This window comes from Lithobates pipiens, unplaced genomic scaffold (assembly GCF_037356315.1).
Source record: "Lithobates pipiens isolate NorthernLeopardFrog02 unplaced genomic scaffold, aLitPip1_a1.2 Scaffold_1, whole genome shotgun sequence".
Lineage (NCBI taxonomy): Eukaryota > Metazoa > Chordata > Amphibia > Anura > Ranidae > Lithobates > Lithobates pipiens.
Genome location: NW_027507685.1, coordinates 108777241 through 108798891, shown reverse-complemented (window position 1 = coordinate 108798891; position 21651 = coordinate 108777241). Strand labels below are relative to the sequence as shown.

General features: G+C 44.2%; 1 protein-coding gene across 1 annotated transcript in view; it reads left to right on the top strand.

Moving 5' to 3' along the window:
• Positions 1–19417, top strand: part of SMC1A (structural maintenance of chromosomes 1A) — a 37331-nt gene extending 17914 nt beyond the window's left edge. Inside the window, 14 exon segments of the mRNA XM_077473689.1 lie at positions 518–664; positions 1163–1300; positions 2575–2691; positions 2945–3051; positions 5215–5356; positions 7295–7440; positions 8077–8230; positions 9540–9650; positions 9732–9888; positions 15771–15925; positions 16008–16159; positions 16713–16782; positions 18630–18740; positions 18881–19417. Of these exon segments, the coding sequence (XP_077329815.1) occupies positions 518–664; positions 1163–1300; positions 2575–2691; positions 2945–3051; positions 5215–5356; positions 7295–7440; positions 8077–8230; positions 9540–9650; positions 9732–9888; positions 15771–15925; positions 16008–16159; positions 16713–16782; positions 18630–18740; positions 18881–18961 (1788 nt within the window). The 3' untranslated portion in view covers positions 18962–19417.
• Positions 19418–21651: the final 2234 nt, after the last annotated feature.

Genomic DNA, 21651 nt, shown 5'->3' with positions numbered 1-21651 from the left:
CTCTGCCTTTTGGAAGTCATGCTTGGAACTGTCAGCCTTGCAAAGCCTCATGGGACTTGTAGTTTCGCAACAGCTGGAGGGATGCCGGTTGGGCACCTGTGAGTTCTAGAGTGTTCAACAGCGCCTCGATAGTTCTTTGAGAAACTACAAGCTGACAGTCGCAAAGGCCGTGTCTATGTTTGTCGCTCTCCCATTCACAGAACTCTGTGAATAAATGGCGTGGCTGGGTGGGTGGAGCCTTGCAAGGCTACATATTATTTTTGTCAATTGTGCGGGGAAGAGATCCGCTCGCTGTCACATCGGGGGTGGGGGGGGGGGGCGAGCTGGCTACCGTAAACAGTAACATCTTGCACCCTGAATATAGGCATAACATGTTACAAAAGGTCAACTTAGAATTTTTAAAGCACAATTCCGAGCTTGATCCCCCCCCCCCTTTTTTTTTTTTTTTTTTTTCATTTATTTTTTGGACTTGAAACAATATAGTTCTCTAACAATTCCTTCATCTTCCCCATGGCAGACGGTTGCTTTGGACGGTACTTTGTTCCAGAAGTCTGGTGTGATCTCTGGAGGTGCCAGCGACTTGAAAGCCAAAGCCAGGCGATGGGACGAAAAAGCGGTGGATAAACTCAAGGAAAAGAAGGAAAAACTAACAGAAGAGCTTAAGGTCAGTTGCATAGTGTGTGTGTGTGTGTGTGTGTGTTTTTGTGTGTGCATTTTTGTGTGTTTGTGTGCATATTTATGTGTCTTTTGTGTGTTAGATCAGTAAGTGCCCAGGTTGGCTGAGTGATGTCACTTCCTCATAGTGGCCAAAGCAGTGTGAGCGTTTTGTGTTAGTTCACATGAGGCGTATCACTGTGTCCCCCGTGTGGAACGCCTGTGCATTCCCATGTTGGGAAAACATGGCTCATGTGAGAGATACGCATATAAACGTCCCGTGTGAACGAGGTCTTTTGTGTGCGTAATGTTTGCTGTCATCATGTTCTGCCATCTAAGAGTGCGTGTATTACATAGACATAATCAACTTTTTAACTCAGTGATGGGAGGTGGATGGAATTAACGTGTACAGTGAAGAACGGGTCCACAGATCTAACACACTCGTCCGTGTGTTTTTTTTTTTTTTATTATTTTATTTTTTCTTTTTTTTCCTTCTCTTTCTTTTTAGGAGCAAATGAAAGCAAAGCGCAAGGAGGCCGAGCTAAGACAGGTCCAGTCTCAGGCACACGGCCTGCAGATGAGACTTAAATATTCACAGAGCGATCTGGAGCAGACCAAAACCCGACACTTGGCGATGAACATGCAGGTAATACGCCGCTTCTCCTCCTGGAGTCTGAAAGGAGAAGTAGGGGGAAAGGTCGTCTAGCTGTACTTCTCTTGTGGATCACAGGAGCGCACTTCGTTCTGCCCTCCTGTGACCCGTTTTCAGAAGACGGCAAGCTGACGTCCCAGAGCCGATCCATGATCGGGAAAGAGAGCCACCGTGTAGTGGGGATCCGCCCACGGGCCAAGATCGGCACCCGATTCAGCCTCTTGACGAGCCACTCAGGCCACTCCTACCCATCCCCCCTCCACAGCCCAGCGCTCCAGGTAGCCAGTCACAAGCTTTCTGCTTGCGGGGCTTTGAGAACCAAGTGATCGGTGGAATTTGATCACTCGGTCTTGGGGACAGATGCTGCATCGGACTTATGCTGCATCCACCTAGTACAATTCAAAAAAGAAAAAAAATTCCCTTAATTCTTTTTAACCACTTCCAGATTGCCCACATACTGCGGCAGGGCGGTCCGGGTGCGCGAACCGACATACCTGTACGTCGGTCCATGCATTAGATACAGCGGGCACACGCTCTCGGGAGCTCACCCGTGGGTCCAGCGGACTCTATGTCCACCAGCAGTTCGCGGTCAAGAGAGGCAAAACGGGGCTTGTCTATGTAAATGAGACAGATACCTGTTCTGACAGGGGTGTAGAGAGCTACTGTCAGTCCATCCCCCCTGACAGTTATAAAGCCCCTTCCTAGGGGAACAATTAACCCTTTGTTCACCCCCTAGTGTTAACCCCCTTCCTTGCCAGTGTTATTTATACAGTGATCGGTGTGTTTTTATAGCACTGGTCACCAAAAAGTGTCACTTGGGGTTAGATTTGTCCGCCACAATGTCACAGTGCCACTAAAATTCGCTGATCCCCGTTCCCGAGTGTCTCCGACTCCCTTCCCCCCCCACCTCTGGCCACATGCAGTACTGCATCCAATAGCAGTCGCTGTGGAACGAATTATGTGAGTTTCCATTGACTTCTATGGGGAAACTTGCTTTTGATATACAAGCTTTGGATTACAAGCGTGCTTCTGGGATGAATTATGCTCATAATCCAAGGTACCGATGTGTTTATATAGGAAGCTTCAAGAAACCATAAGACTGGTTTCAATCATGTGATTACAGTGAAAACCGATCCCATAGCCCAGGAAAAGCCTCTTGCATTAAACCTTTTCTAATGGGCTAGTGGGGGGGAGGGGCAGAGAATATGGGCTCCAAAGACAGGCTTTAGTGTCAAGTTGAGAATACAAAATGTACATTTCTTACCCAGGAAAAATCCAAGCTGGAAAGTGAGCTGGCCAACTTCAACCCCCGTATCAATGACATCAAAAGGATCATTCAGAGCCGGGACAGGGAGATGAAGGACTTGAAGGAGAAGATGAATTTGGTGAGTGATGAAATATCTGCTTTGTATTCCCATATCCAGGAGCTCAGAGGCCCTCCTGGTATTGTAGACGCCATTGTTGTTTAGACTTCTCTCCTGGAGTACTCCACTGAAAATATACTCTGGTTCTGTAATATATTTGAGAATTGTTTTTCTTTTGTGGCTGCAATTCCATTTATTATGAGATTCAATTTATATAATAAAACCTGTCATCTGCCTAATCCTGAGAGTTTTGGACTTTATCCTGTGTTCTTAGGTGGAAGACGAGGTGTTTGAGGAGTTCTGCCTGGAGATCGGTGTGCGGAACATCCGGGAGTTTGAGGAAGAGAAGGTGAAGAGACAGAACGAGATTGCAAAGAAGAGGTATGTTCAATTGGTGGCTGGGGAGGGGGCGGTTGTGGTGGCCAGGGGTCGGGGCGGTTGTGGCCAGGGAACAGGATGGTTGTGGCCAGAGTAAGGCAGGGGAAAAAATAGATGTTAAATCTTGAATCGTGTTGAGAGGTCAAATTGATTAAAAATTTAAGCAAACTGATTTTTTTTTTTTCCACCACCGTGCTGGTCCTGAGGTACTGTGGCAGGAGTTTTTAGGCAAGGCCACGGCTTCAGCCTAGTCCGCGAGGAATTGTAAATCGAGGGTTGTGTTTTGTTTTGTTTTTTCTTTTGTTTTTTTGAAAATCGCCCAGCTCTAGGACAGGGCGGCTGTGGCTGGGGATGGGCAGCTGGGGGGACAGGCGGTGGCTCATATGTCTTCTCTGCAGAATATATTTTATTCCACACATCCAATATAGTCATGGCTATTGCTGTCTTAACTTATGATGGCCATGTCCTGTTTTAACCCCTTGGCGCTAGAGCCTCCTGGCCATTTAAGGGGTTTAGGATGGTGGGGCAGGGTTTATGATCATGTGACCACTGTGATTGGCTGTCAGAGTGGTCACATGATCGGAAAGCTAGCAGGATTGGGAGCTTTTTGTTAGCCGCCAAGGGCCGCATATATGCATGCCATCAGCGACAAGAGGTTAAAGCGCACCTTCAGTAAATTTTTCATCTTTCTGTCTATTAGCCACTTGACAACTGGGCACTTAAACCTCCCTCCGGCCCAGACCAATTTTCAGCTTTCAGTGCTCTCACTTTGAATGACAATTACTCAGTCATGTAACACTGGACCCAAATGACGTTTTTGTCCTTTTCTTCATACAAATAGAGCTTTCTTTTGGTGGTATTTGATCACCTCTGGGTTTTAAATTTTTTGCGCGATAAATCAAAAAAGACCGAAAATTTCGAAAAAAAACGAATTTTTCTTTTTCTGTGATAAAATTTCGCAAAATATTAAGTTTTCTTCCTAAATTTTGGCCATAATTTATAGTGCTACTTATCTTTGGTAAAAATAACCCAAATTGGTGGATGTTATTTGGTCTTTGTGAAGGTTAGAGAGTCTACAAGCTGTGGTCCAAATCATAAAAAATTGATCACACAAATTACCCCTTTTTTGAAAGTGGACATTGCAAGGTATTTAGTAAGAGGCATGGTGAGTTTTTTTGATGTAATTTTTTTCCCGTCACATGTTCTAGGAGCATAAATTACACATCTAACTTGTTGACTACCTATTACACTTTTGAAGGCCCTCGAGCACCAGGAAAATGAGACGTGACTGATATGTGGCACTGATGACAGATTGCACTAATATGTGGCACTGATGACAGATGGCACTAATGTGGCACTGATACCTGGCATTGATGGCACGTGGCACTGATGACAGATGGCACTAATACGTGGCAGTGGGGGCAGATGGGCACTTTATTTTCACTTTTTTTTTTTTTCCACTAACCGCTGCATCTCTCAGCGGTTTATCTCTCCCTCCTCACATGCTGTCTGTGTGAGGAGGGATAGCCGGCGATGAGATGATCTCATATGTTTACAGTTTAGGGCGGCAGTGGTGTAGTGGGTAGCACTCTTGCCTAGCAGTAAAAAGGGTCGCTGGTTCGAGTCCCAACCTCGACACTACCTGCCTGCCACTACCTGCCTGGAGTTTGCATGTTCTCCCTGTGCATGCGTGAGTTTCCTCCCACACTCCAAAGACATGCAGGTAGGTTAATTGGCTTCTGTCCAAAATTGGCCCTAGTATATGAATATGTGAGTGTGCAATGTACAGGGATAGGGACAATTTTAGACACCCAGGTTGAATTGGATGGGCTGGTGTCTTTATTCAACCTCACTAACTATGTAACTACCTCTCATTGAACACGCCGATCGTGCTGTAAACGGCCGCTGTGATTGCCCATTTACAGCGATCTGTGACTGGTTGTGTGTGTTTTTTGTTTGTTTTTTTTGTTTTGTTTTTTATTACACATTTTATGTGAGCAGACTGCAGTTCCTCTTTAAAATATTGATATGTGATCATTGTAGTGGGATTAAATTGCACCTTGTAAATGTGTTCTATAGCTGCAGATGTCTCATCTCTTCCTTTAGACAAAGATCTCCATTTTATACTTGCATATAACTCCCCCCCCCCCCCCCCCCCACCTGCAGGTTGGAGTTTGAGAACCAAAAGACCCGTCTGGGTATCCAGCTTGACTATGAGAAGAACCAGCTGAAGGAGGACCAAGGGAAGGTGCACCAGTGGGAGCAATCTGTGAAGAAAGACGAAAATGAAATAGAGAAACTTAAAAAGGTGAACAGAAGATTCTTTTTTTTTTTTTTGTCGTTGTGTTGCCAGGCGGTATGAGGCAGAAACACTTAACCACTTAATGGTTGCCGCATAGCGCATATACCGCCGGAGGGTGGCCATTCCATACAGAATCGTGTATATGTAATTTTGCATTGCGGGGGGTGCACCGCTTCTGCTGTGATTTCTTACAGAAGAAACCAATCAGTGGCTGGCGGTCAATGGATGTTGGCCGGTGTTCTGTCGAGAAACGCCCCTGCATTGAAAAGTGCCCGGGCTGAAGGGTGCATGCGCAACAGCAAAAAAGCTGATTTTTAACATCAGCTGTTGTAACGGCGCAGGCGCACAATAGCCGTCAGAATTTCTTTTTTTTTCTGTCAGATTGTGCCCTGCGCTCCCGTGGCGAGTTCATGTCCATGATGAGCGGATTTCTACACATTGTGGGCGGAATTAGATGGGCGGTGCTGTAAAAAAAAATACAACTTTGTGATGGGCGGATTTTTTACGTTTCTTGTGGACGGAAAATAAAACTTTAAAGAGGAAGTAAACTCTCCCACTCTGATGCTTCTCTTCATTTAGTCCATTATAATAAGTAGTTATCAGACTATAGCCACTGTAATCCAGCTGAAATTGCATATTACTTAGTGTTTAAAGAAACTTTAAAAAAATTGTTTCCGGGGGTTAGGCAGCACCATCTTAAGTATTGTTTTCTGAGTCCACAGTGGAGTGTATTTCCGCCCTTACATTGAGCACTTCTTGTACTGTTAACCAAGCCTCCTTCTCAATCCAACGTTTCTATGTCAACCCTGCTTCCCTGTTCATAGCTGACTTTTTTTTTTATTTCATAGTGTTTACTTGTGCCCATGTCTAATGTTTCCCTCTGTCAGTCTTATCAGCTTCAGCTGATAAGACTGCAGTAATGGGCAGTTTTACATTGTATGTCATGTCACGTGGTCACGTGGTCACATGGTGTGTAGGAGAAAGCTCTGAATGAGTCTGAAGTCTCCTGGGAGTTCAGTGTTGTGCTGTAGGAAGTCCTGATAACAAATAGAGAGTGTGCCTTAAATCAGGAGAGATCTGGGCATGCTCAGTGACTTCATTCTAAAGAACAAAAAGGATTACAACCATACTAAGCAAGTAAGGAGATATCTGCAAGCAGTGTTCATTAGGGTTTTTATGCTGATTTACATGGGACAAAGTTGGGGGGGGGAGGGTTTACAACCATTTTAAGGGGCGACACTGGTCATCTAGTCCCACCCACAACGTGTAGAAATCCGCCCATCATGCACATGGAACTCTCCACGGGAGCGCGGGGGCACAATCTAACAGAAAATAAAACATTCTGTCAGCTCTTGTGGACTGCTTCGCTGTCTCAATAGCTGATGTTAAAATCGGCCGCTGTGCCTTTACGTACGGCGCATGCGCCCTTCAGGCCAGGCACTAAGCGATGGGGGGCACTTCTAGACAGAACGCCGGCACCCGCTGATCGTCGGGAAGAGACACAGGACAGAGCTCTGTGTATGTGAACAAGGCAGAGCTCCATTCTGATGGGGGAGGTGATGGATTTTCTTTCCCTGGTGGCACAGGGAGAGCCTTGGAAGGCAGGGGGTGCGCGCGGCTAACGTTGCCAGGAATGTCATGTCCCACTGCTTGTAAAAGGAAGTGAACAGAAAGCGGCTTCAGCTGCCCACAGTTAAAATGGCTGCAGTCAGGCTCAGCAGAGGGAGATTTCTGCGGCATATTTGGTGAGTACAGAATCGCAGTATATAAAAAATATGCAAAGTTGTTGGAGGGAAGCTTCAGAATGGCAAACATGTTGTTTTTTTTATTTTTATTTTATTTTTACATATTGTGTGAGTGACTGCAGTTTCTCTTTAACTGACATAAGTGTTGATTTAACTTGTTGTTTTTTTTTTTTTTTTTTTTTTTTTTATCTTTATCTAGGAGGAGCAAAGGCACATGAAGATCATAGATGAGACTATGGCTCAGCTGCAAGATCTGAAGAACCAGCACCTGGCCAAGAAGTCCGAGGTCAACGACAAGAACCATCAAATGGAGGAGATCCGGAAGAAGCTGGGGGGTGCCAACAAGTCAGTATAGTTAGAACTGTTTTTTAAAAAGCATTAAAAAAAAAATTTTTAAAATAAAGTTTTGGCTATACACACCTTTAAAGTGGGGTGCGCCCTAAAAAAAAAAAAATTTTTTTTAAAAGTCAGCAGCTACAAATACTGCAGCTGCAGACTTTTAATAATCGTCCTATCCCCTTACCTGTCCCAGGGTCCAGCGATGCGGGGGAGCAAAGCCCCCCCCCCCCTCGTTCCCCGCTCGCAGCGCCGGCATTCTTACTGTGCGCACCCGGCTGTGGCTTCACAGCCGGGCACCCACTGCACATGCACGAGCGGCGCCGGGTGCCGTGATACACCGCGCAGTCATCTGGGACACGTGACAGGTCCCAGATGACTGTGTGGCGCGAGGGGAAGTGATGTCACCAGCCTGGGCATTGAAGAAGGCAGACTACGAGGGACCCCCTAGCAACAGGCATTTAGAGGTGAGTAAAAAAAAAAAACATTTTCCCAATTTTTTTATTTATTTTTTTATGAATTTTGAGCTCTTTTTTTTTTTTGGTGGCAACACCACTTTAAGAAGTTTTTAACCGTTTTCCTGTTTTTTTTGTTTTTTTTTGGGTGTTGAACTGAGAACATTTAACGTGTATTGTTTTCCTACAGAGAAATGACACATCTACAGAAAGAAGTCACTGCCATCGAGACCAAATCGGAGCAGAAGAGGAGCGATCGGCACAACTTGCTGCAAGCCTGCAAAATGCAAGATATAAAGCTCCCTCTGTCTAAAGGCACCATGGACGACATCAGCCAGGAGGAGGTGAGGTACCCAATTCTTACAGATGGAATCTGCCCAATAGACCGCCTGTAACCATGTTAGGTATTGCTCCCTAAATACGAGTATGACATGGTGCGGACTGGGTGGACTTGGCCTTTAAAGTGCAAATTCACCCAAATTTCCGCTTCGCTGCTTCCCTTGCCCCTCACTCCCTACGTTATGTTAGTTAATTTCTTGGGGGTTGGAGCGCGGTTAACCGCTCCCACTTTCAGCTTGGTCAACCCAGAGCATGTTCAGTCTGAAACCCCCCTCCATAGCACCCCGCCTAAATGCCCAGTTAGTCCCTGCTGCCACATGGAGCCGTGAAGTGCGGGACTTCCCCCTCCTTCATTCTTGCCCCCCTCCTTCTCTAAAAGTTGAGGCCTGGGAGTGGGAAAGCATGGGCTTGGTTGCTAGGATGTCATCGGCCCTAGCAACCAATCATATGCTTGCCCCACACCTAGGCCCCGACATTAAGAGGAGGACAGGGACAGAACATCCTCCATCAGATCTACCTGGCCAGGGAAGGCACATCACTGCAGGCAGGAAAATGGGGAAACAGGCCGGCTCTCTGCACAGGCCAGCTGAATATCCTGCTGCTGGTACCTCCTAAAATGTCTCGCCCACCCCACATACTTTACCTTCTCGCCCACCCCTCATGCCTCCTAACCTTCCCCCCTCCCTCCATATACTACTTCATCATAGCAGGGTGAAATGAACCTGGTTTTGTCTAGGGCACAAAATAGACTAGTACAAGGATCTCAAACTGGTGGCCCTCCAGCTGTTGCAAAACTACAAGTCCCATGAGGCATTGCAAGGCTAACAGTTATAAGCATGACTACCACAGGCAAAAGCATGATGGGACTTGTAGTTTTGCAACAGCTGGAGGGCTGCAAGTTTGAGACCCCTGGTACCTGCCTTGTTCCTGGGACACATCACAGGCCTCCAGAAAGCTGCATGACCATTCAAGGAGCGCACCACAACTCGCGTATGAGTAACTGGCACACGGCTGGGATGCCACAAGCAATAACAGCCAGCTTCCAAAAAGTAAGCATGCCGGTGCCTGCACCTGAAGACGGCTGGGTGACGACAGCGCGGGATCCCTAGACAGACAGCTAAGTGTCCTAATAATAATAAAAGTCAGCAGCTTCTTCTTCTTCTCCTTCTCCTTCTCCTTCTCCTTCTTTTTTTTTTTTTTTTGTCTCAAGGTTGAAGAAATGTTTGCTTGAATTGATTACTAAAGATTGAGGTGACTGGATCATACCGTTGCGTATAATGTTGTTCGTTTTGAAGTAACTAGATCATTTTGTAGGGTGGCTCTCAGGGCGAGGAGTCGGTCGGCAGCTCTCAGAAATCCTCTACGGTGTACGCAAGAGAAGCATTGATTGAAATAGACTACAGCGAGCTGTCCGAGGACCTGAAGGTAGGTGGTGTTCAGGATGGCAGTATGTGTTGGCTCTCGGTACATGGGCTTTGACCATCCTTCTTATAATATTGGTGGCAGGATGCAGTGGCGGACGATGATATCAAGCAGGAGATGAGCGCTTTACAACAGAAGCTGAACGAACAGCAAAGCGTTCTCCAGCGTATTTCCGCCCCCAACATGAAGGCCATGGAGAAACTGGAGAGCGTCAGAGACAAGTTCCAGGAGACGTCAGACGGTGAGTGAGACCGTCATGAGACAGACCGTGGGAGATACGGGCACGTGGTGCATTGTTGTCCTTTAACCTTGGGAGATACGTCACATTGTGCATTGGCCGTCCTTTAGCCGCAGGAGATATGGGCACATTGTGCATTGGCCGTCCTTTAACCGCGAGGGATACGGGCACATTGTGCATTGCCCATCCTTTAGCCGTGGGGGATACGGGCATACCGTGCATTGGCCGCCCTTTTAACCGTGAGAGATACGGGCATATTGTGCATTAGCCGCCCTTTTAACCGTGGAAAATATGGGCATATCGTGCATTGGCCACCTTTTAACCACTTGCCGACAATCTACTTAACATTTTCTGCAGCAGAGCGGCCCTGCTGCGCTGGATCACTTACATGTACGGGATCCATCACTGTCCAGGTCAGCCACCGCCCCTGTTTCTGCTGCTATGCACAAGCTGTTGAGCGGGTCCCGTCCAATGGTTTTATGGCTCTAACTCCCCGATTTGGCTAAGTAAATGACAGAAGAGAGCTCTGTGTAGGTGAACAACACAGGGCGCTCTCCCCTGTCAGCAGCGTTGTACTTCCGGGTAGAAGGTGTGCGTTCGGCTTCCGCCACAACGGGATGATTAAGCGGGTCCCGGCCAATCGGCTAGGCGAATGACAGAAGCGAGCCGTATGTACATAAATAACACAGGGCTCTCTACTCTCAGCAGCAATGTGGCATTTTTTTTTTTTTTTTCAGGGAGGAAAAACCAGCAAATTGCTTCGTTAAACCCACACATTTAACCCCTCGATCGCCTTTAGAGGTTAACCTCTTCCCAGCCAGTGCCGGTAGTACAGTGTATAGTATTATAACCGATCACTGTATTAGTGGCAGTTCCCTCCCAGCATCAGTTTGTGTCAGATTGACCGCCGCACTATTGCGGTCCTACTATAGGTTGCTAATTAATGATATTAGTAGTATTAAAGAAAAAAAAAATATATATATATATATATATATATATATATATATATATATATATATATATATATATATATATATATATATATATATATATATATATATATATATATATATATATATATATATAATATAAAATATATATATATATATATATATATATATATATATAAAATATATATATATATATATATATATAAAATATATTATAATCATTTTTTTTTTTTTTTTAACCACTTGCTTACTGGGCACTTAAACACCCTTCCTGCCCTGACCAATTTTCAGCTTTCGGTGCTCTCACACTTTGACAATTACTCAGTCATGCAACACTGTACCCAAATGAATTTTTTGTATTTTTTTTCCCACAAATAGAGCTTTCTTTTGGTGGTATTTGATCACCTCTGGGGTTTTTATTTTTTGCGCTATAAATGAAAAAAGACAGAAAATTTTGAAAAAAAAAAAAGCATATTTCTTTGTTTCTGTGAAAGAATTATGCAAATTATTTTTCTTCATAAATTTTGGCCAAAATTTATACTGCTACATATCTTTGGTAAAAATAACCCAAGTGAGTGGATATTATTTGCTCTTTGTGAAAGTTAGAGAGTCTACAAGCTGTGGTGCGAATCGCACAAAATTGATCACATCTGATGTACTGGTGGACTATCTCGCTTCTTGTGACCCGAACAAGTCAGGAAAGTACAAATACCCCCCAAATGACCCCTTTTTGCAAAGTAGACATTCCAAGGTATTTAGTAAGAGGCATGGTGAGCTTTTTGATGTTGTCATTTTTTTTTCCCACAATTCTTTGCAAAATTAAGATTTTTCATTTTTTTTTTTTTTTTCCACAAAATTGTCATTGTAATAGGTTATTTCTCTCACATGGCATGTGTATACCACAAATGACACCCCCAAAAAAATTCTGCTACTCCTCCTGAGTATTACAATACCACATGTGTGGGACTTTTCCACATTCTGGCCACACAGAGAGGCCGAACATGCAGGGAGCGCCATCACGTGTTCTAGGAGCATAAATTACACATCTAACTTGTTGACTACCTATTACACTTTTGAAGGCCCTGGAGCACCAGGACAATGACACGTGACACTGATGACAGATGGCCCTTTTACGTGGCACTGATGACATGTGGCACTAGTACGTGGCACCGATGACAGATGGCACTAGTACGTGGCACCGATGACAGATGGCACTAGTACGTGGCACCGATGACAGATGGCACTAGTACGTGGCACCGATGGCACTAGTACCGATGGCACTAGTACGTGGCACCGATGACAGATGGCACTAGTACGTGGCACCGATGACGGCACTAGTACGTGGCACCGATGACAGATGGCACTAGTACGTGGCGCCGATGGCACTAGTACGTGGCGCCGATGGCAGATGGCACTAGTACGTGGCGCAGGTGGCACTAGTACGTGGCACCGATGGCAGATGGCACTAGTACGTGTTTTTTTACACTCACGGCCACTACAGCCGTTCATCTCTCCCTCCTCACACGCTGTCTGTGTGAGGAGGGAGAGCGGCGCTGAGATGATCTCATATGTTTACATATGAGATCATCTCCCATTGGACACGCCGATCGCGCTGTAAACGGCCGCTGTGATTGGCCGTTTACAGCGATCTGTGTTTGCCTGTCTCCGGGAGACACGGCAAACGCAGAACTTCCCCGATGCGTGCCTGTGGCGGCTCGCATTGTGGAAGTAAATAACAGGACGTCCAGGGACAGCCTCCCGGACGAAAGCGCCTGCTCTACGGCCGTCATTCGGCTATAGGGCGGGCGCGAGGAGGTTAATATTATATTTTTCGCTTTCTGTTATAAAATGTATTCAATAAAAAAAGAAAAATCGAATTTCTTAAATTTTGGCCAAAATGTATTCTGCTACAGGTCTTTGGTAAAATAAATCCCAATAAGTGTATATCGATTGGTTTGTGTAAAAGTCAGAGTCTCTAAATTTTATATTTATTTTTTTTATTTTTTTGTGACAAACGTAAAAAATAAAATTTATATATAAAACATTTTTTTTTTTTTTTAGTTTGTCGCAAAAAAACAATATAATTTAGAGACTCTTGACTTTTTTGCAAAAAAATAAAAAACCTCAGTGGTGATCAAATACCACTAAAAGAAAGCTTTATTTGTGTAAAAAAATAAAATTACAATTTCTTATGGGTACAATTTTGCACGACCGCACAATTGTCAGAGCAGGGCAGTGCCATATCACAAAAAATGGTCTGGTCATAAAGGAGTGGGGGGGGGGGGAGTAAATCTTCCAGAGCCAAAGTGGTTAAATAACACTAAAGGAAAGCTCTATTTGTGTGGTAAAATAATGTATATAAAAGTAAACTGGGCACAGTGTAGCATGACTGCGCAATTGTCATTCAAAGTGAGACAGCGCTGAGAATTGGCCTGGGCAGGAAGTGCCCCGGTATTGAAGTAGTTAAAGAGAACTTATCACCAAAAAAAAATCATTACGCTTTTTGTAATGTTATAGGGGTTTTATGCAATCTTCAGGCCTAAAATAATTTTTTTAAACTTATGCAAAAAACATAAACGCATGGCTCTGGCAGTGAAAGGAGTTGAGGAACATTTGGGGTTGATTTTACTAAAACTAGAGTGCAAAACTTGGTGCAGCTCTGCATAGTAGCCAATCTGCTTCTAACATCAGCTTGTTTAACCACTTAACAACCTCCCCATAGCCGAATGACGGCTACAGGGCTGTTTCTTAACTCTGGGTGGCCGTCATATGACGTCCTCCCAGAATTCCGCTCCCGCGCACTCCCTGGGGCGCGCACTCGAGAGCATCCGTACTGTGGACCCGGCGCATCACGGTAAACGGACGCTCATCGAGGCCGTTTACCACACGATTGCTCCGTCAAATGATGGAGTGATCACTTGTAAACAAACTGGCGTCATGTTATGACGCTGGTTCCTCCATCCCCTCTGTACCGATCGGTACAGCAGAGGGGGAAGAGATTGGTGTCAGCAGCGCTGTGGGCTGCATCTCCAGTGCCCACATCGCTGCTCACCCAATTTAACCCCTCAATTCCCTGCCAATACTCTGCAGTACCAGCCAATACTCTGCAGTACAATACCCTGCCATAAATTGCCATACCCAGCCATAGACGTCCCCCCTCCTGCTGCCCTCCGGTGCTTCTACCGACTCGCCAATACGATCAAAGCCAGAATCCTTTTATTTATTTTTTTTATTTCAGGCTTCCCAGCTTAGAGGTGAGATGTGGGGTCTTATTGACCCCATATCTCACCGTAAAGAGGACCTGTCATGCCATATTCCTATTACAAGGGGTGTTTTCATTCCTTGTAATAGGAATAAAAGTGATCAAAAAATTTATTTTTGGAGAAAAAAAATGTCAAACTAAAATAAAGTAAAATTAACAATTTTTTTTTTTTTTTTTAAAGCGCCCCTATCCCCATGTGCTCGCATGCAGAAGCGAACGCATACGTAAGTCCCGCCCACATATGAAAACAGTGTTCAAACCACACATGTGAGGCATCACTGCGAACATTGGAGCGAGAGCAATAATTCTAGCCCTAGACCTCCTCTGTAACTCAAAACATGTAACCAGTAAAAAAAATTTAAAGCGTCGTCTATGGGGATTTTTAAGTAGTGACGTTTGGCACTATTCCACGAGTGTGTGCAATTTTCAAGAGTGACATGTTGGGTATCTATTTACTCGGCGTAACTTCATCTGCAAAAATTGGGCTAACTGTTTTTTTTTTTTTTTTTTTGTTTCCCCAAAAAAACGCGTCCAAAAAATTGTTGCGCAAATACCGTGCGAGGATAAAAAGTTGCAACGACCACCATTGTATTCTCTAGGGTCTTTGCTAAAAAAACATATATAATGTTTTGGGATGCTATGTAATTTTCTAGCAAATAAATTATGATTTTTACATGTAGGAGAGAAATGTCAGAATTGTCCTGGGTGCTCCAGAACGCCTGATGGCGCTCCCTGCATGTTAGGCCTCTGTATGTGGCCACACTGTGTAAAAGTGTCACACATGTGGTATCGCCATACTCGGGAGTAATAGCAGAATGTGTTTTGGGGTGTAATTTGTGGTATGCATATGCTGTGTGTGAGAAATAAACTGATAATGACAATTTTGTGAGAAAAAAAAAAAAAGTGAAAAAAATCTTGATTTTGCAAAGAATTGTGGGAAAAAATGACAACTTCAAAAAACTCATCATGCCTCTTACTAAATACCTTGGAATGTCTTCTTTCCAAAAAGGGGTCATTTGGGGGGTATTTGTACTTTTCTGGCATGTTAGGGTCTCAAGAATTGAAATAGGCCATCAGTACTTCAGGTGTGATCAATTTTCAGATATTGGCGCCATAGCTTGTGGACTCTATAACTTTCACAAAGACCAAATAATATCTGCCAATTTGTACTTATTTTTACCAAAGATATGTAGTAGTATAAATTTTGGCCAAAATTTATGAAGAAAAAATTACTAATCTGCTAAATTTTATAACAGAAACAAAGAAAAATTCATTTATTTTATTTTTTTTTTTTTTTACAGAATTTTCTGTCTTTTTTCTTTTATAGCACAAAAAATAAACTCAGCGATGATTAAATACCACCAAAAGAAAGCTCTATTTGTGTGAAAAAAAAGGACAAAAATTTCATATGGGTACAGTGTTGCATGACTGAGTAATTGTCATTCAAAATGTGAGAGCACCGAAAGCTGAAAATTGGTCTGGTTATTAAGGGTGTTTAAGTGCCCAGTGGTTAAGCTTTGACACAAAAAAAAAAAAGACCTGGAAGCTGATTGGTTTCTCTCCAGGGCTGCACCAAATTTAGCAGTTTCAGTACATCCACCCCATAGTGACCGGGTTGTATGCCGTATTATTATTTATTTATTGTTTTTCATTCTGCGTACTTACCGTTGCAGAGTTTGAAGCGGCTCGTAAACGAGCGAAGAAAGCCAAGCAGGCCTTTGAGCAGACGAAGAAGGAGAGGTTCGACAGGTTCAATGCTTGCTTTGAGTCAGTAGCCACCAACATTGATGAGATCTACAAAGCCTTGTCCAGGAACAGCAGTGCCCAGGTAAGATCTCGCACCTAGTGGATTTTTCTAAGGACCCCTATGGGACCTGACTCATACTATAAGTTTTTGTTTTAATGGGCAGGCTTTCCTGGGACCTGAGAACCCTGAGGAACCCTACTTGGATGGAATCAACTATAACTGCGTGGCCCCGGGGAAGAGGTTCCGACCCATGGACAACTTGTCTGGAGGAGAGAAGACTGTAGCAGCTCTGGCTCTGCTCTTTGCAATCCACAGGTACAGCTAGGACATGTTGGTGGAGTTTATCTCTAGCTTGCCCATTGGGTCCATACTGAGCCTGCTTTACCCATTGGGTCCATACTGAGCCTGCTTTACCCATTGGGTCCATACTGAGCCTGCTTTACCCACTGGGTCCATACTGAGCCTGCTTTACCCACTGGGTCCATACTGAGCCTGCTTTACCCACTGGGTCCATACTGAGCCTGCTTTACCCACTGGGTCCATACTGAGCCTGCTTTACCCAATTGGGTCCATACTGAGCCTGCTTTACCCAATTGGGTCCATACTGAGCCTGCTTTACCCAATTGGGTCCATACTGAGCCTGCTTTACCCAATTGGGTCCGTACTGAGCCTGCTTTACCCAATTGGGTCCGTATTGGGCTAGAGTACCCAATTGGGTCTGTATTGTGGATACAGATCAGTAAATTAATGACTCCAATGTGGATTAAATCCTATAGTGCTGTCCGCCATGTATTTTGATTTTTTTAATTTTTTTTTTTTTCCGTTGACTTATGTAATTTTCACTGCATTTTCCCTTTTTGGTCCATAGTTACAAGCCGTCCCCGTTCTTTGTTCTGGATGAAATAGACGCCGCTCTGGACAACACCAACATCGGAAAGGTGAGCTGACGGACCCCAGCCTGCTCTCTTTGTAGGCTTAGTCGGCATTTCTAGAGTTTTTAATGTCCTGCTTCTTGATTAATGGTATTCGTTGGGACAACAAAAATACGATGCAATTCCAGCCAGATAGCGAAGTAGCCAAATGAAGTACATAGGAGAGGCTGTTTGCCTGCCAAAGGATTTTGTGATTTCGTACAGTCATTCCTGTAATTTACACAGCCCTGCTATACAACCCAGTTTTCTCTGCCATCAATCATTTTTGTGCTCCGTCAGGTGTGGGGGCGGGGTCTTTATGCTTGATATCAGTCATTTTATACTTTTCTGCCTGACTATTCCATGAAAGAACACCTCCCCAGGATCACTTTAGATGTGCATCCTTTCTGGCCTACTGGTTGCTGAATACATTAAAGTGGTTGTAAAGGCTGAAGGTTTTTTTTTTTTTTTGAGTAATGATCTCTATGGATGTGCATCCTTTCTGGCCTACTGGTTGCTGAATACATTAAAGTGGTTGTAAAGGCTGAAGGTTTTTTTTTTTTTTTTTTGAGTAATGATCTCTATGGGTTGCTAGGCTTCCCCCCCCCCCCCCCCCCCCCCCACAATACTCACCTGAGCCCCATCTTGATCCAGCGATGTGCACAAGAGCCTCCGATGTCCTGGGACTCCTGCGCTCCTCATTGGCTGAGACAGCATAACTGCTGTCAATCACAGCCAGCGAGCCAATGAGGAGAAAGTGGGGGCCTGAGCTGCCACTCTAAGTGTCTTATGAACGCATAGAGCAGGGCTCTGGAGTGAGCATACACCAGTGCCCCCATAGCAAGCTGCTGCTCTGTGCAAAACCATTACATAGAGCAGGTAAGTATAACAGTTTTTTTTTTTTAGCAAACAAGTTTTGAACAGAGCAGCCCTGATTCCTCCTCTTCTCGGGTTCCCTTCCGGCACTCCTGGCTCCTCCTCTTCTCTGGTCTTCTTCCGGCACTCCTGGCTCCTCCTCTTCTCTGGTCTTCTTCCGGCACTCCTGGCTCCTCCTCTTCTCTGGTCTTCTTCCGGCACTCCTGGCTCCTCCTCTTCTCTGGTCTTCTTCCGGCACTCCTGGCTCCTCCTCTTCTCTGGTCTTCTTCCGGCACTCCTGGCTCCTCCTCTTTCTCTGGTCCCCTGCCGCCGCTCCTGGCTCCTCCTCTTTCTCGGGTCCCCTGCCGCAGCTCCTGGCTCCTCCTCTTTCTCGGGTCCCCTGCCGCAGCTCCTGGCTCCTCCTCTTTCTCGGGTCCCCTGCCGCAGCTCCTGGCTCCTCCTCTTTCTCGGGTCCCCTGCCGCAGCTCCTGGCTCCTCCTCTGCTCCTATTATGGCACACCTGTGAATTTTATCTCGAGCCACGCTGCTTGCATATTTACACACCAATATCGAGGTTTGAAACCCCCCCCCCCCCCCAACCCTGCTGTGGTTTTCAGTGGCTTCCGTTGGCTTCGAGTCAATGAGGAGAGAAAGACGGCAGCTCTGCTGCTCTCGAACACAACACTGGATCGAAATCGGGCTCTGGTAAGTATTTAGTGATGGGGAGCAAAAGATGAAATGTTTTTTTTTTTACTTTTAATGCAGAGAACATGTTGGGATAAAAAAAAAAAAACTTTTTTAACCACTTTAGCTGTGCAATCTGCTAATCAGCCTTAGAAAATGTACTCAAGCAACTGATCAGCAGATTGCACAGCTAAAGTCAGAGATGGGCTTATAAACGGTGAGTCTCTGCTTGAATGCGACACACGGCCTCAGCAGAGCAAACCGATCGGCTGGTTTTATAGATTTGGTGCCATTTCCCTGATTTTTGTGTTACTTTTTTTTTCTTTTTTTTGTAGGTGGCCAACTATATTAAAGAGCAATCGATGACCTGTTTCCAGGCAATTGTCATCTCCCTTAAGGAGGAGTTCTACACCAAGGCTGAGAGTTTGGTTGGTGTTTACCCTGAGGTAAGTGAACATTTGTAATGAAGTTTGGGATTAAGCTGTTACGTTAAGTAACGTGCGCCCCCAATCCTCAGGTTTTGGGGGATTTGTACATGCCTTTTATTGATGATGCGATTTTTATTTTTTTTCTTGGTATTTTGCAGCAAGGTGACTGTGTGATCAGCAAAGTACTTACCTTTGACCTTACCAGTTACCCAGATGCCAACCCCAACCCAAATGACTAATGGAGGACTTCACGTTGGGACTTTTATAAAGACTTTGCGGCCCCCAGAACTTTCCTGATTGGAGGATGTTCTTTTTATTTTTTTTCCCCCTCTTTTAACTTATCACAAAAAGCGATCTGATTTCTGCCCCCCCCCCCCGGGATTATGTACACAGGCTCACGAGGGCCAATCATGAAGGCCACAAAGCGGCCCAAAAGACTTTACCCCCTCCCCCGCCCCTCTCCATGGCTTCCCAGTTTCAATCATTGTTATGGTGTTAATTATCACATTCCTCTTTTACACCCCCCCCGTTATTATGTGTAATGCTTCTCAGCCCCCCCCAGCTTATTTTGTAGGTAATGGCTGCATCTTTTATCGCATCTGCTGAAGTAAGCGCTTCTTTTTATTACTTTTAGTGTTTTTTGCGACTGTGGGTATGACTGATTGTTTTGCAATAAAGAGAGTCTGACTTTTAAATGGTTGTGTTTATTTTTATTTTTTCATTCTTGGTACTTTAACCTCTTCAGCTCCAGCAGTAGGTTTTTGCCCCCCCCCCCACCCTTCATGACCAGGCCATTTTTTTTATTTATTTAGCGATATGGCACTGCATTACTTTAACTGGCATTTGCGCAGTTGTGCGCCGCCGCTGTACCCAAATAAAATAGATTTTAGTTTTTTCCCCACGAATAGAGCTTTCTTTTGGTGGTATTTGATCACCTCTGCGTTTTTTTTTTTTGTTTTTTTTTTTTGCGCTATAAACAAAAAAAGACCGACAATTTAATACATTATTTATATATATATATATATATATATATATATATATATATATATATATACACACACACTATATATAAATATAGTGTGTGATATAGATATATATATATATATATATCTCTATATCACACACTATATTTATATATATATATCTCTATATCACACACTATATTTATATATATATATATATATATATATATATATATATCTCTATATCACACACTATATTTATATATTTATATATATATCTATATATAATATATAGCCACTTGCTGACCACCTCACGCTGATATACATCGGCAGAAGGGCTGACTCTGCCTGTACAAGCCCTTCTTAAACCGGAAGCGTATTGTTGAGGAATCCAAGGAGCCAGAAACTATTAGATGTGCCTGTAATCCTTTGAATTTTGGTAAGTGTATTACCATAAGGAGTGTCACCGAGCGTGGAGTTTATTCACACTGGCGTTTTTGGTGGATGGCTTGGAGATGGACTTCTTCCCTCACTTTATGAACATTTAAGTCGATAGTTCATAGCCACTTTTTAGGACTTTACGCTCTGGTGGATTCTTCGGAGATTGTGAACTGTCATTTTTTCCATTTTCTGTAAAGTAATGATTTATCTAGCACTGTCAATATAGTATATTTCACATTATGAAGGATTAAGGAACGGTGTATACTATAGATTTAATATGTTGTAACTTTCATACTCAACCGGTGTTCTGTCAAAACAGCCAAGTCGTCAATCTGCCATTTACTGCGGCCGCAGAGTCACCGGAAGTGATTTTGGCGAGTTGCCTCTTTTGGCAGAGCACTGGCCAGGCAAATGATTTTGCGCTGAAGGGCCGCCCCGTTGCAGTAGATTTACGTGGGGCGGTCCGGAAGAGTTAAAAGCGGTATTAAAGGTTCGCCTTTTTTAAAATGAATTAAACATGTCCTACCTACCTGCTCTGTGTAATGGTTTTACACAGAGCCACCACGATCCTCTTCTTGGGTCCTCCACCGGCGCTCCTGGCTCCTCCCCTTGACCAGTGCCCCCCTCATAGCAAGCAAGCTGGGCTACATAAATTTTTTTATTTTTTTTATTTTTTACCTTCATGAATAGACTTGTCATTGTAAACCTCCAACGTGAAATCTGAACAAAGCATATCCCTCTGTTATGTGTACATTGAAATGAATGGGATCTGAATGCACTGATTTGATATGATGGCGATTTTTGCCCACGATTCTAAATGCCTGTGTGTGAACAGAGCCTCAAAAATATGAATTTCCATGCCTCCTACAGAGCCGTCTGTAAAGTATTCACAGTACTTCACTTTTTACACATTTTGTTATGTTACAGCCAATATTGTTTCAATTCATTATTTTCCTAAAAATTTTACAAACAATCCCCCATAATGACAACGTGAGACGTTTTGTTTAAAATCTTTGCAAATTTATTAAAAATAAAAAAAATCCCATGTACATAAGTATCACAGGTCTTCCCATGTACATAGGTATCACAAGCGCCTCCTACATACAGAAGTATCACACCAATGTACACAAGTATCGCAGGCTCCTCCCCTGTACACAAGTATCGCAGGCTCCTCCCCTGTACACAAGTATCGCAGGCTCCTCCCATGACACTCAGAATTGAGCTCAGGTCCATCCTGTTTCCACTGATCCTCCTTGAGATGTTTCTACAACTTGATTGTAGCCCACCTGTGGTAAATTCAGGTGATCGGACATGATTTGGAAAGGCACACACCTGTCTATAGAAGGTCCCACAGGTAACATTGCAGGTCAGAGCACAAACCAAGCCATGAAGACCAAGGGATTGTCTGTAGACCTCGGAGACAGGATTGTATGGAGGCACAGATGGGGGAAGGGTTCAGAAACATTTCTGCAGCATTGAAGTTCCCATTGAGCACAGTGGCCTCCATCATCTGTAAATGGAAGGAG